Source organism: Conger conger, chromosome 1, assembly GCF_963514075.1.
Source record: "Conger conger chromosome 1, fConCon1.1, whole genome shotgun sequence".
Taxonomy (NCBI): domain Eukaryota; kingdom Metazoa; phylum Chordata; class Actinopteri; order Anguilliformes; family Congridae; genus Conger; species Conger conger.
In genome coordinates, this window is record NC_083760.1 from 69,273,665 (window position 1) to 69,288,434 (window position 14,770).

At 40.5% G+C, this 14,770-nt stretch overlaps 1 protein-coding gene across 1 annotated transcript in view; it reads left to right on the forward strand.

Moving 5' to 3' along the window:
• The first annotated feature begins 1,480 nt into the window (after window positions 1-1,480).
• The window catches only part of skap2 (src kinase associated phosphoprotein 2), a 31,061-nt gene continuing 17,771 nt past the window's right edge, over window positions 1,481-14,770 (forward strand). The window contains exons 1-4 of the mRNA XM_061221254.1: window positions 1,481-1,808; window positions 2,697-2,802; window positions 3,454-3,479; window positions 4,478-4,582. Coding sequence (XP_061077238.1) covers window positions 1,769-1,808; window positions 2,697-2,802; window positions 3,454-3,479; window positions 4,478-4,582 — 277 coding nt within the window. The 5' untranslated portion in view covers window positions 1,481-1,768. The remainder of the gene's footprint in view (window positions 1,809-2,696; window positions 2,803-3,453; window positions 3,480-4,477; window positions 4,583-14,770) is intronic.

The following is a 14,770-nucleotide window of genomic DNA, read 5'->3' on the forward strand; positions in this document are numbered from 1 at the left end:
AAAATTAGCGTGATTCTGGGTTTATATAAAGATGATATAAACATGAAGGCCAACATATATGGCTGGACACCACCAGCCAGTAGAAGAGAAACTGGTGCACACACTGGCAGTGTCTGATAGTCAAATATGCAGACCTGATCAAGTGTATTGATCATCATTTGAAGGGGCCATGGAGCTGCAGCAGTAATTAGGGCTTTTGAGTGTGGATTATCCAGAGAGAAAAGGTCACAACCCTACAGACCCTCAGCCTCAGCTAAGTCACGATGGATGAGCTGATGTCCACATGCACCACATTCTCCATCATTCTTTAATTTTGTGTGATTTGTGCTCTTCATTATTATTTGTTTAAAATGTGACCACTGGATTCATTTAGTAAATCAAAAATAAGAATGCAGAGAGAGAGAGAGGGAGAGAGAGAGAGAGAGAGCTGGCCTTTGAATTTGGAACATTTAATATTGTGGTAAAGCAGTATATTTATATTTTTCTCACAAAAAAAGCTAATGGGTTATTTTCTTCAGTGGTCTTGGTTGCTGCTTTCAACATGTGAGAAGTAGCATCTGCTTGATATAATAATTAACTAAAAAAAGGTGTATATATATGTATCATTGTATCAATGTATCATTATTTAACACATATATCTATATATCATATAGAATTAAATCTGTCACACATAAAAATGTGAGCAGAAAAGCGGGAAATGTAGCCTATGTATGTCTGCTGGGGTTCTTGGGCTGCCTGTCTGTAAAGTTGATTTATCGGATGATTGAAATTCTGAACAAACCCCCAGATTGTGACTAACAGCACCCCTAGTGGTGACTGCCGCATTGATCGAACTTGTACGGATAAGGGACAATGCTTTTTGAGAAAAAAACGCGTGTCGTGCGTCCTCTGCACCTACCCGTTTACTGCTCACTTGTACGAGTTGTAATCTACTGTCTACGCCTGTCAGTGTGCAAAATAAATTTAAATAAAGGAGGCTAAAATCACCAACTGTGTTCTATTATATGGGTCAAGTTCCAACATACGAATGTTGGTTTAACAATTTTAGGTTTAAAAAAAAAGTTTTTTCGACATTCTGAGGTGTTCCAGAACTCCATTGCTTTCAGTTACCAGTCGTGATTGTTTCCAGCATTAGAATGTTCATTTAAGACTGCTCTAATCAGATATTTGTGATCTTACATCTTAAATGACATTGTAGTACAGTAAACATTGTTTTCACGCGACGTTTCATCTCATATGTATCCACACATTGTTTCAAACATTAAAATAAAAATATTTTTATTTTAATGTATTTCCTTTGAGGAAAAGAAATTGAACTGAAGTCAATTTCGACAAATGCTAGGTTGGAAAGTAGGCTGGTTCATTCTGATAGCTCACTAATGATTGTTGTGAGACAGAAAAACTATTGCCCGCACAGACTGAAAAGCATCCCGTTACTTCCCATATGGTGACACAGCTTTCAGTCCAAGTAGCCTACGGGAAAGTAGATGCTGTAGCTACAATTCGAGAAGGATACTTAATTCACGATGGACTCACACGAGAATTCTGGGACGAGAGCCCATTACGAAAAGAAGTTGATTTTAGAAAGAGGAAGTTAAATTCAGAGCTGAGCAAATGCTGTTTCTCAAGTCGAGGCCGAACAAAGTCTGTTTGACCACACTAATCAAACATTTCTGTTAGCTTCCGTATGACACGATAGCAGGCTTTAACCTAACTTCCGTGTTACGCTGGCTGAATACAGGAGCAACACGTACAAGTGCACACCACCATGCAGCCGATTCCTGAAGATTTAACTGCTCTCATTTCAGGTATTAAGAAAACAGTGCATGCTTAAAGTTGGTTTTTCAATGAAACGGTGCGCGTACTCCACGGTGACTAGTAATGCATGCTGGCGGCATTATTGCCTATAGTTTAGAGTTAAAAGAGGAAGTATTTAATCGGTAAAACGCATGGATTTCTGAGAAACGTCTGTTTTTCAAGTAGCATACTCACTCGGAAAATGAGTAGAGTGAAAACTAATCTTGTAATGGGGATTTTAAATAGTCCTCGTATGATATAATGTCAGATACTAATAATACATTTGCTGAAGTAACAGTTATGCGAATGGTAATTCATTTGCACGCTTCATTGAAATATAGTGCAGATATGAGGCTATTTTTTTCATTGACAATTCTTTTTATTTTATTTTAAATCATTTTAATAATTTCTGAATAATTCAGTTGGATTTCTCGACGAAATGTAGAATTAATAACCTGCAGTTTTTATGTAATTTCTAGTAGCTACAGTTGATTAACATCCGTCTCTAAAGTTGTCGGCTATTTGTACCTACTGGCCAAAGCAGACACTGCATGAAGTAGCCCATGCATGCATCCTGAATTCTTCTTCAGTCTGCACATCATAAATGCAAAATTACGGTACCTGTCAGTGTGGTAAAGTCGCGGAAAAGCAATAGAACTCTGCCACGTATAGCATGCAAATATTACTATGTAATTCCTACTTTTTGCTATGTTTGCAAAAGTTAGATGTATGTTGATGGTTTAGCTATATAATGAGAAGTTATATTTTCAGTAGTGAATGTTCTAGAAACGTGTATCTGCTATTATACGAGATTAACTTTCTCTAACTACGTAGCCTATCTAGGCTACACATATAAAACAATGTATTGTGACACATTCCATATTGGCCTTCGTTTTTAGATTTGGAGTCTTTTTTGTCCGATGGACTTAAAGGAGAAACCTTGAGCAAGAAGGCGAAAGAAAAACGAGATTTATTTCTCAAACGGATTAAAGAGGCCAAATTGAGGTATACACCCTTGATTTACAAGCTCATTTTATGCAGACATTCATAATGGATGTTCTAAGGCTATAAAAACATGCCCCCAGGTGAAAGATGTTAAGATAATGTGAGTGTCATTGCACATTTTGACGATTCCAAACGGTTATATAATTCATTGCAGTGCAAGTTTGGTAACCAGATCTAGATAAATATGAACCAATATAAAGAGATGCTATTTAAATAAGTATTTGCAAGATTCGATGCTACACTTGGACAAGTTAAAACTACCTTTCCAAGACAATTCTACTGGTATTCACTTTGTACATGTAGGCTTAACCTATTGTGAGCATACTGGTTACTGGTGACTTTATCTGGTTATGTCTAGTCTCTGATCAGCAGTGCATCATGATCAGCCAGTTCCCAAGAGCTAAATTCATACTCATACCGACTCAAATCAGTCATAGTTGTGATATACAAATATGTGTAAAGTGATAAAAAGCCATTTGCCACCTGTAGCTTGGAAGCCTAGCTATGTATTCCCTATATTTTACAAAAGTAGGGATAGATGTATAGTTTTGCTTTTTCATGTGTATTTTGTTTACATTTGCTCTGGAAAATAGAAAATTAGAAATGTGATTGTGTCACTTTAACCCTGACTTGTATTTTTGTCTTTTACAGTTACCCTCATGACTTTAAGGAAAAACGTGAGTGCTGTGTGTGAGTGTATATGTGATAGAGATAGTTCACTGCTCAACCTCACTTTTAAATACACATATTCCTTGTGGCAACAGACCATGCTAGACCAAAACCTTCACTCAATCCTAGGAGTGTTGAGAGGGGGTTTGTTTGCATTTGGGCCACTAAGTAATTTTGGTTAATGAAAATCAGTGCTTGCGTCACTGGGATGTAGAATTGATGCTGAGTGGTCATCTGGGCTTAAGACCTAAACACTAGAGAAAGCCTTGCCTTGTGAAACAAACAGGAAACCAGAGCTGAGCCATGAGGAAGTGTCGGAATCATATTTGCATTGCAAATAACAACAGCAAGGTCTGGTCTGTGCTAATATTTTTGGCTAACCACTGGCCTAAGTTGTTCATGAAAACATGGTTTGTGTATCCTAACTCTCCCATTTAATTTTACACATGGGTTGTTGGTCCTTTTTTTGGTCCGGTTTCACAATCATACTTACAGTATACAGCTTGTTTAGTCTGGCCTGTATTGATACAGGAAGATCATTTATAGACTACGGGCTTGCCTGAAGCCGATTACTTTGTGAGCATGGCTAAAGCCTATAACAGTAGCGGTTTGAAAGGCACAACTGAAGAGAAAGAGAGTGGCTATTTCAGATCAATTCATCACAGGAAAATGACTTGGTGGATTAGGTGTTACACATAGAGCTGAGCAGCCATTAGTTTAGCATCAAGTACCTTTACGTTTTAAAGTTGATAATCAATTAAACTGTCGTGAAAATGCACTCTCTGGTGTTTAAAAACGTTTCATTGATATGGGATTCTCAAAAATGTTTTTAAATAATTGCCCAGTTTGTTTGATTATTACAGTGGCCATTACAGATAAACATAGCTGCTTAAGAAACCTCCTGGCTATTATAGCTGGTCTGTTGATTGGTGGGAAATATGTGGTTTGGTTTGATCATGTTAATGGCTTGCAATCTGAACAAATGGACTTTAACTGTGTAACCTAGGAGACACAGAGGATTCAGACGAGGTGGACGAAGGGGACAGCAACAACGATGGAGGGTCACTGCACTCGGAGCGCACGGACAAGGATGAGGACACCCCTTATGATGGTGCGTGATCTCTGGGTGACTTATGTTTTTTAAATGGCTGCTTAACCAGTTGGAGCGCGGTATGTGGCGGTGTGGTTAAGGTAGTGGTCTTGCATCCCATTAGCTGCTGGTTCAGTTCCCAGGTGGAGCATTGCTGGTGTACCCTGCATAGTGACATCATGGAGCATGAGAAACTGTACTGGTAGCAACAGCAGCCTATATTTTTGGAATTCTTTATGCTCAGATGTTGCTCTTGTGCTTTTAATGATTTATGCGCTACAAGCCTCAGTGACTGCCGTGTGACTTTGAAAGCGCAATAGATTGTGCTGTGGCTGCTGTGGACACAGCATAGCTATCATTTGTCCCCTTGGCAGTGATTCTGCAGGAGTGCCATGTTTGAACTGTGCTGAGCTGTCCCTTTGGCCACATCCATCCTCTGTTTTACGGCTGATGTGATGGTAATCGTCAAAGAGGGATCAGCCGGGTCTCCACTCGATGTTTGATATTCCGACACAAACACTGAAAATGACTCATTAATTATTCTCTCAATAAACACAAACTGCCTGTATTTGACGAACATATGCAGCGATACAAATGGTATAAACAGCGTCTGTAAAGTCTAATGTTCTCTGCTGTGATAAAGGGCGTATTACAGTAGAACAGATGTTTGACTGGACTTGCACTGGATCTTGAAAATTAGCATGTATGCCTTAGGAGCAGTTAGGGTTGAGCAGACATTAATGGAATGCTTTAAGGGTGGTGGGCCTGTATGTGGAGCAGTGAGCATAGTTTGCGTTTAGGGGGAGAGAGTGTATATTTGACTCTACACAGAACACAGAGCTCTGTGTTCCCCCCCCCCCAGGGCTGCTGTTCTTTCTGTTCTTTCTGTAAAACATGCAGACTTCCAGAGATGAACCAGCTGTTTGGTGTAGAGAATGAGGGGCGATTGAAGGGTTGCATGTCAGGACTCTGAGATTTTTAGGTTTCAAGCGGTGTGAGTTATGTTGGTGATGTTCAATGGCCTTCTGCCATAGCAGTGATTTAATACCCTGTTAAACCTCAAAGGAGTGGCTTGGAAGATCTGTGTATATTTCTGCCACACTTGCATGCCTCCTATTTGTTATTATATAAATCTATGAAGATTTAATCATGATCAATACCTTTATTTTTACAGATGGCACATTAAGTGCTTGCTTCTGTTCATAAAACAACATGCTGTGTTGCCTGAAGATTTTTATGTATTAGATTTTTTAGTTGTGGTTGTGATGGCCCATGAAATGCTGCATCTTTGGAATGCAGGACATTTCAAAATGAATTCACTTGCGTTCTTATAAGAAATAAATAATTTGGCATCATAAAATATGGCAAATGAAGAGCCTGATGGATTGAATTGTCGGTTTTACACAATAAAGGTGTATGTCGGAGCTTACAAGTGTTGCAAGCTTATTTCCATAACTCACAATGATAACATAAATATATGTCATTCATAATTTTATTTTGACACTTGTAACAGAAGTGGCAAGAAATAGGCAGCAGATGATGTTTTGGCACGCAGCTTATTATTGAAAAACTATAGAAGAAAATGTTAAAATTTTTACTTATGCTGTTCCAGCTAGGAAGAGCCTGACATGCTACCAATGGCTGTTTAAATATTATGATCAGAAATGTCAGACACTGAAATAGGATTGGCTCAAGAAACGGGTGTAATTATGTTATTCTGGTTCAAGTCTTGGTCATCGCCCACTGTAATCTTACATTTATTTTTTACCCACTGTGAAATAGCCATATTCATAAGTCCAGTATATTGCAGACGTATGAATGATGTGTACTGGGAATGCATGAGTGTGAGTGAGCAAGTGCACATGCCTTTGTGTTTGTACTTGTGCACATGTGAGCTTGCACATTTGTATGTCAGGGTTTGTGTGCAAGTGTGTGTGAGAATGCATTGCTGTAATGCTGAGAGTAAAATGAGCATCACCAGTGGTGGGTTTGCTTAGAGGTCACTTCTCAAACACAGGAGCATTGAGCAGAGAAAGGGATTCCTTTATCTTGGCAACAGCAGCAGCCTAGCAATTGTGTGGAGAAGAGACTGGGAAGGAGAAAGCCCTTTCGGACAGGCGCTTCACTGGCAGGGAGAAAGGAGAAGGGACGTTATTGTAAGCTGATGAACGGTAAACAACTGGAGTTTGAAGACGATAATCTCCTCAACCAGCATATCATTGTGTGTGTGTGTGTGTGTGTGTGTGTGTGTGTGTGTAAAATAGTATGCATGGTCAAAATGCTTTGAGGATGACAGTAATGTGCATTACATTTGTCTTCTGTAGTTTGGTTACTAATGAATAGTTGGAATGGAATGAATATTGAAGTTGGTGATATTGCAGGCTTCTACCATTTTGTATTGGTCTAGCAATGAAACTGACGGGGGGAATATCAGATATGAATTACTGTTGTCAAATATTCAGCTAACCATTCAACTATAGGTCTAAAAGTGGAAGAACTGTGTATCTGGAGTTGAAACAAATTAAAGCTATTTGTATTTATTAGTAAGTAATTGATTATTCTGTGGATTAATTGTTGTTTGGAAGAGGTTAATGAGTTGAACTGAATTAAGTGCAAATTAGGTAGTTGGGCACAGTCCAAAGTGGAAATATGAAATACCAAGCTGAGAAATTACCTTAATAGTTTTTGTTTTGTTGGTACAAACCATTTTGGCTTGCTGTGAGTAAGCTGATATTTCTAACAGGTCCTGGTGTAAGTTTGTTTGTGTGCGAGCAATGTTATAATTTTGCTTTGTGTGTGTTAGACCTGTGTCCTATCAAGGGAGACCTTAAGTAATGCACACTTCTGAAGCTCCTGTGGGGAACTTGGATACATTTTCAGCACAGCCACTGGTATAGAAACCATTCTGGAATCAATATCCTCACATTGCCCCACAGGAGCTAACTGAATTATTCATCTCTTAAAGGCATCTTCCCGCATATGGATGGAAAAATGGTCAATCAAAAGCTTCCCCCTCTCTCTTCTCCTGCCTTGCAGTGTGTGCAAGCAGACTCCATTTCACATTATCTAACACCTTATCTGTTTTCACCCCTCTCTCACCCCTTTTCTCAAATCTGTTTATCTCCATCTCTTCCAGCTCTTATATAGCTACTGAAGGCCTACTGAAGTGTTTGAACGGATGGTCTTAGTCATCACTAAGTGCCCCTGAGTGCACATGCCAACATGTCATACAGCAGTAGTTAGGAATTGTGCTTAGAACCGGTAGGCTGGAGCATTGTTTTCCCACTCTCAAGCGAGCATTGCTTGAGGAAAACTGCTAAGCTGTATGAACTAATTTATAAAAATGTAAACTGCAAGTCACCCTCATACTGTATGCGCACCTGGGTTGGAAACAAATCAAGTGCAAGAATGGAATGGAAAGAATGATCGCTCTGGTTGATATACCCTAAGAGTCCCTTTTCAAAGTTAGTTTCATCTATTTTAGCCGCTGTTGTTTCAGTCTGTGTGCTGTTGCTTGTCAATCACTTTGTTTTGCTATGTAACAAAATCAACAAAAAGGTTTGTGCTCATCTATATCCGTCATCTATAAAACATTGTGCATCTCAAACGGAGCCTTCGGTGAACTTTCATTTGGTTTTCACTATGCTTATTTCGGATTTTATTTATTTGTTGGACTATATTTTGTTTTTGTAGAAGATAACCAAGCTAATTTGTGGACATAACATTTTTTTAAGCTGCATTGTAAAAGCTTCTGTAGAAAACTGCAATGTTGTGACAACACGAAAATCATAACATCCGTTGGCCCTGCTCATAGAGAGATAGACACTCCTCCCAGTTGGGTTTTCAGCTATTTCTGATTAGTCAGGTGTATTCAATCGCTCCCTTGGTGCAGGTATAACAGCTTTCAGTATCTAGTCTTGATTCTAGGCTTTTAATTGCCTTTAGAGTCTGTTATTGGGCCAGAGGACCAGACGCAATGGTAGTCAAGGAAGCAATTATGAGGCTGAGAATTAAGAGCAATAAGCTCTTTCCAATTTTATTCTCATTTTACTATTAGATGGTACCAAGGATGTCAGTTGTCTGTCTACCATTGGTGAAACTTTTGGTCTCAACAATGCATCTACTTATGTCTAGGCCACTGTTATGTGGACATGCAAGGGCAAGCTTATTGTTGATTGGTTCAGGACATGAACCAGCATTGTAAGCCACTTTGTTTTGTAAACAAAAAATTTGGGCTGAATCCCTGCTTTTATAATGCTAAATTTGAGAGCATAAACACAATGTATGGCGCAAGACTGATATTTCAGTGATTGCTACAAATTAAGCATGACGTTCACCGATATCTTAAAATAGTTGCCGACTAGCTTTATCTCACCCACTATGATAATGTGAAACCTATTGAAAATAAGAGATATTAGATATCTGAAATTATAATTCCTTTTAGTCTTTAATTTGCATGCAAAATCCTTAGTAGCCCAAACTATCCGTATTAGGCTATTCCTAGTAGCCCAGACTATCGGTATTATGCTATTCCTAGTAGCCTAGACTATCCGTATTATGCTATTCCTAGTAGCCCAGACTATCCGTATTAGGCTATTCCTAGTAGCCCAGACTATCCGTATTAGGCTATTCCTAGTAGCCCAGACTATCCGTATTAGGCTATTCCTAGTAACCCAGACTATCCGTATTAGGCTATTCCTAGTAGCCCAGACTATCCGTATTAGGCTATTCCTAGTAGCCCAGACTATCCGTATTAATATCCGTATAACGCTATTCCTAATGACAGAAGTTTAGCATTTGCACAACACTTAATGAAGTAGCTGCGTGTTCACAAGATGCATTCCGATTATTAGTGATGAAAATAAACATCAAATTCTGATCGTGCGATAGATGAAGCAAAATGCTGCTAGGAATGCTGCAAAAAAAGAGGGCTTCTGTCAAAGCTTCCTGACCTGTTGCAATCCTACTGCAATCCTATGTAAAGCTGCTGGCAGAACTAAAGAATTATGACATTGTGAGGATTCCTGAACTTTAAAACAGCTTTACGACAATGTGTCAATGTGTTATGTGCATTACACAATGAACGACCTCATCATGTGACCCAACTTCTCAGCCTTCATTTGTAGTTCCCTGTGGATAATAGTATATCAGCTTCTATTTCATGTTCATTTTGAGCCATGTTTTCTTTTTGAGGATGCCATCCACTAAGCATATGATCAGTGTGCTGAATGAGGAAACGCTTATCTCCTTTGCAAGATATGGATGTTTATGGATATGGATGGATTTTTGCGCATGAAAAAAGGGGTCTTTGGGATTCTCTGTAATAAGCTTTAATCAATTCATGGAGTCATTTTTGCAGCAAAATTCCGATGCTAAAGGACATAATTGGAAGTAATCTGTAAAACTAATGCACTAAAGGTCTAATGTCACTGTTAATTGCAGATGCCACAGAGCAGATATTTACGAAATTCCTTCCAATGGAAGCACAAGAAGGATGAGGAGCAGAGGAGAAAGTTTGGTTTAGAGACCCAATGTGATTAGTTTGCATATTCCAGTTCATCCAGGTATTTAGAGAAAATGTGAGCATAAGAGGGAGAATAGGTTTCTGATGGCGTGATTAAACGTGCCGCGATTTAGGCCTGGTTCACTGTGCGCAGTAGATCAGGGGGGTGCAGGGCTGTTCTCTTGGACCCATTGCTATGGCATGGTTCATACATCACAGACCTGTGCCCTTGAGGTACCACGAGGCTCGCTGAAATGATTAATCACGTGAATCCAAGTTCCAACCTGTGAGAGACATGGTCACAGGGTAGCCAGCCCCACCACTCCACTCAGCCCCCAGGGCACCTGCGGGCCGAGGCTAAGCAGGGATGAAAGATTGGTCTTGCCAACTCCCTGTGTAAGTTTGCCCCCGGCTCTATAACACGAGTCAACTTTGTCCGTACAAAATTATTCCCAATTGAAACAATTAGTGCAGCATTAAGTGCAATTAGAAGTAAACCAGGAAGAGCGGGCTGGGCGGAGCCCAGGGTGGATGACAGATGGTGGGCAGGTCCAGGCCTGGCTGCAGAGTGCAGTGCAGGGCCTCACATTTGCTGAGGAGAAAAAGAGTGGAACATTTTCGCACATCCATTGAGTTTTTTGTAAAAAAAAAAAAGAAAAAAATCATTAAAAATGTACTGCAGGTGCATAGAGCCATAAATAAGTTGGAAATAGCTAACTGCACACTGCCAAAAATATCTGTCTTCACTGAATCAACCTCAGTATTTGAGCTCACCCACAAGTTAATGTTCTCGCAAGTACCTTGTTCAACAACAGTAACACACCTGTGATTTGAACCTACAGCCTTATGATGCTCTTGGGTCAGTGGCTGCTAATTGTCTCTTTGACCATGAAAATAACTGTCCTTCCAACAAAAATAGCTCTGTATTGTGACAAGGGAGATTGAGGAAGTATTGGCAGTTTCCGCCAAACTGGTGGTAATTTACAGTAAAAGTGAGCAGTGCATCAAGGGGGCGGGGGAGTTCTGAGCTTGTGAGTGTGTGTGTGTGTGTGTGTGTGTGTGTGTGTGTAAGAGAAAGAGAAAGAGAAAGAGAAACAGCTAGAGAGACAGAGATAGAAAAGTGTATAGCCAGCAAGTCAACCTGACCAATCTTGACCAGCCTTTTCTGAGGAGAGGCTTTTCCTCTTAAAGGTTTAGATTGATGCCCTGTCAAGCCTCCACAGCAGGCTGGGGTGAGGTCAGCCACGGATGAGATGGCGAGACACAGGAGGTGATGAATTTACAGTCCTTTATGTGTGGACCTGAGGTCTGTTATTACAGTGTGCAGAGGTCAGCTTCCTGTCATATGACTCCTATTGCTGGGTAACATTCCAGAATGTCATGGTATTTTATCAGCAGGACTGCTGTTAATGCGCTGCTCTATACCAGCTCACGCTCAGTGTGCTCCATTGGTCCTGATATTTCTCTACCCTCTGATTTTTCATCCATATTGGGAAGGTGCCTCTTGCTGTTCACCTGTATCGTCCTGCTATTGGGAGGATGCAGACCAGTCTACACTTCCTCAAGCCAACTGCTTCTTTCCATTCTTCAGTCTCCCAGCTGACACTGCCACGTTGCAGGTGCCTGATTAACCAACGATGCTGCTGAGCAGTGGGATGAAGGTTTCCGTACCTGCTGATGTGCACCTGGGTGAGGTTATGGTTGTCCATCAGCCCACGGATATTGTGGCCACAGTTGCTACTGGACTTGGTCCGGGGGTCTGAAGACACAACAAAACATGTCACTCAGGAATGCTTTAGCTGAATGCTCCACTTTGGGGCTGCTGTTGGTTCAGATACTTCAGTCTTCTTGATTGACAGCAAAGGTGCATAACTGATATCCCACCCCTACACATGGATAGAATATCAAGATTCAAATCAATATTATTTGTATAACACCTTTTACAGTCAGAAGATTGTGTGTATCAGACCAACGGAAAACTTATTTTCTGGTTATTATCTTGTGGAGAGTGGTGTGTGTTGTGAAATGAAGATAGCCAGTCAGAGGAACAATCCAATCCAGAGTGTTTCTTGGAATGACAATTCTTGCAATCTCATCAAGTAGTGAGGGCTGGGACAGCAAGCTGGCTAGCAGGTGAGCAGGTGACAGGTGAAATGTGTTTTATTGGCGGGAGGAAATGAATGGCAGTCATAGTAGGATGAAGTGGGATTAAGTGAAAGTGTATTGAACCAACCTCCCATCAACCGTGCCCTCAATCTCATAAAGGATTGCCCCGCTCGTGAGCAGATATCGATGAATGATCTGCAGCGGGGAAAAATGACAGAGGCAAGCGTAGCATTTACATCGATAATGAATGTTATTGTCAGAGAGGTGACAGATTCACTGTTTCGCTATCCATTGAAGACAAAGAAGAGTGATGGCTTCCCTAATGTCCCTGTTCTCCTCTGCTTTCTCATCCGGAAAGCTCTGCCAGTTTGGCAGAATGCAGGACTACGAGGTATCTGCATCAAAATGTCTTCTGTCATCATTAAAAAAAATTGTGATTTTTTGCCAAACGTCTAACGGAAAGATACAGCAGGGATATCATGTTTTTGGAAAATAATGACCTGAGAATAATGTCTTTATGTGGTGAACTGACAAGCACTGTTTTTTGCATTATTTGTTGTGATTTCCTCCAGTTTCTCTTGACACCCATAATTTTTTTGAGTTCATCAAGGTACACTGCGCATTTGGGCTGCAGACATATGTAAATATTGGTGTTAGTGCAGTTAGAGTGTATTTATGGTAAGTGGAATGTTCTGATCTCTACTGACAGATCCGTGTCACCTATCACATGTTGGAAGGGATGGTTGCCTACCAGCAGTCCCTTTCAAAAGCTGATGTGTCAACATTGGATGGAAAGTAAAAACATAACTTGGTGAGAGTCTCTGGATGATGACAATATCTAGTTCCTGACCTCCCCAAAGATGTCTCTCCATGCCTCCCTTCCAGAACCAATCACTCTGCTACCACCACTTTCATTTTCACCTTGAGGAAAAAAAATAAGTCCAAGCTTACTTGTCATCTTCTCATGTGAGTTAACAACCATGCCATGATCTGATGCTAATAAATCATCCAGGGTATATTTCATATTAATTTAGCCCTAATGAAGACATGGACAGTGCAGGCTTAAACAGCGGTGACAGAGTGACACTGATAAATGAGAGAGCTGGCACCTTCTTCATTCTGCCGCAAAGCTCATCTCTGCACTCTGAGCGATCCACCCAACACAAGGCACTGTGTGAAGATTGTGTGGTTCTATGTTCTGTTTGACACTCAATGCGTTTGTGGCTGGTAATGATGTGATGGACCTGTTTGTCTGTTGTTAGGGGTGCAAGACAATGTTTCTGATTGGTCAGTATAGGGTGTGGTTATGGTTTCATTTTAGATGAAGACATGGTCTATGATTGACTATAGTGAATCATTAGTGAAGGCATGATCAAAGATGAGAATCATGGAAGTGGTTGAATGCACCAGGTTCATAATCTTACGTAATTTCGTGTTCCAGAACTTTTCTAAAAACTTGGAAGACAAGTTTTCAAATGAGGTTGTCTGAAACCCATTTGCCTTCACTGGAAGAAAAACAAACTGGTCTCAGGCAGTCTATTCAGATAAATCTATCTTAGCCATCATGACAAATAATATGGTGTCAGGATGGCTAAGATAGATTTATCTGAAACTCATTATTATTTATTTAAACCACAGCCCTGGTAATTCCCAGTAAGATCAGTGTGTGAGGAAAGTGATGTTATTCTGTTTCCATGGTTTATGCAACAAGCATGAAATAAACGTCTCACACAAGGAAGCAGTGGAGCTTGAAATGCAGTCATCAAAGGGAGTCTTTCATCGCTCAACTGATTGCATCGGAGGTGTCCAGGCATGTAAATGGTGGAAAATAGAGGTTGTTTTGTGTTGATTGGTTGTTGGTATGAAAACATATACGGGTCACGTGTTCCTTCAGTGCCACATTATATTGTTCTCTCCCGTGAGATAACAATGTGTATCAGTGATACTCAACACTTCCCCCCTCTCTAGTGCTCAGTGGGATACTGGCTCGGGCCCGCTGCCTCTTTTCTGGAACAGACATGAGCATTGGTTATTGGAATTAGTCATCCACTGTCATCCACCACTCAACTCATTGATCTTCATTGCACTTTGTGACTTGCTGGGAGGTGTCACCCCTGATCCCAGCACAGAGATTCAAGCCGGTATGGTCCACTATTGAGAGGTTTATGAAATGCAACATGTAATCTTTACTGACTCCTTTACTGATCTCATTCACTGGTAGCATATTGGCCTTTAATGACTGATGGTGGGTGAAGATATGAGCACATCCCTGTCATTCATATTTGACTGCAGAAATGGGTGCTTGTGCTGCATCCAAGCTAAGTTATGTAACGGTAGAATTGCAGTTTGAATTTCATGTAACCTAATTATTCCAATTGTGTGTTCCCAGCTGAGCATGTTGTAGAACTTTAATGCAGTAAGTCAAAATAAAAGCACACTATGCAAACTGCACATCATGCCTTTGGCAAAACAGTCAGATTACTGGAATTGGAGGAGCTGTCGGCTGATTTGACGGAAGCACGTCCCCTCGGCCCAAACCTGGTAACAAAGGGAGAAGACAAAACCATCTCTCCCTGGTCTCCTCAGTTCACCTTTTCTCA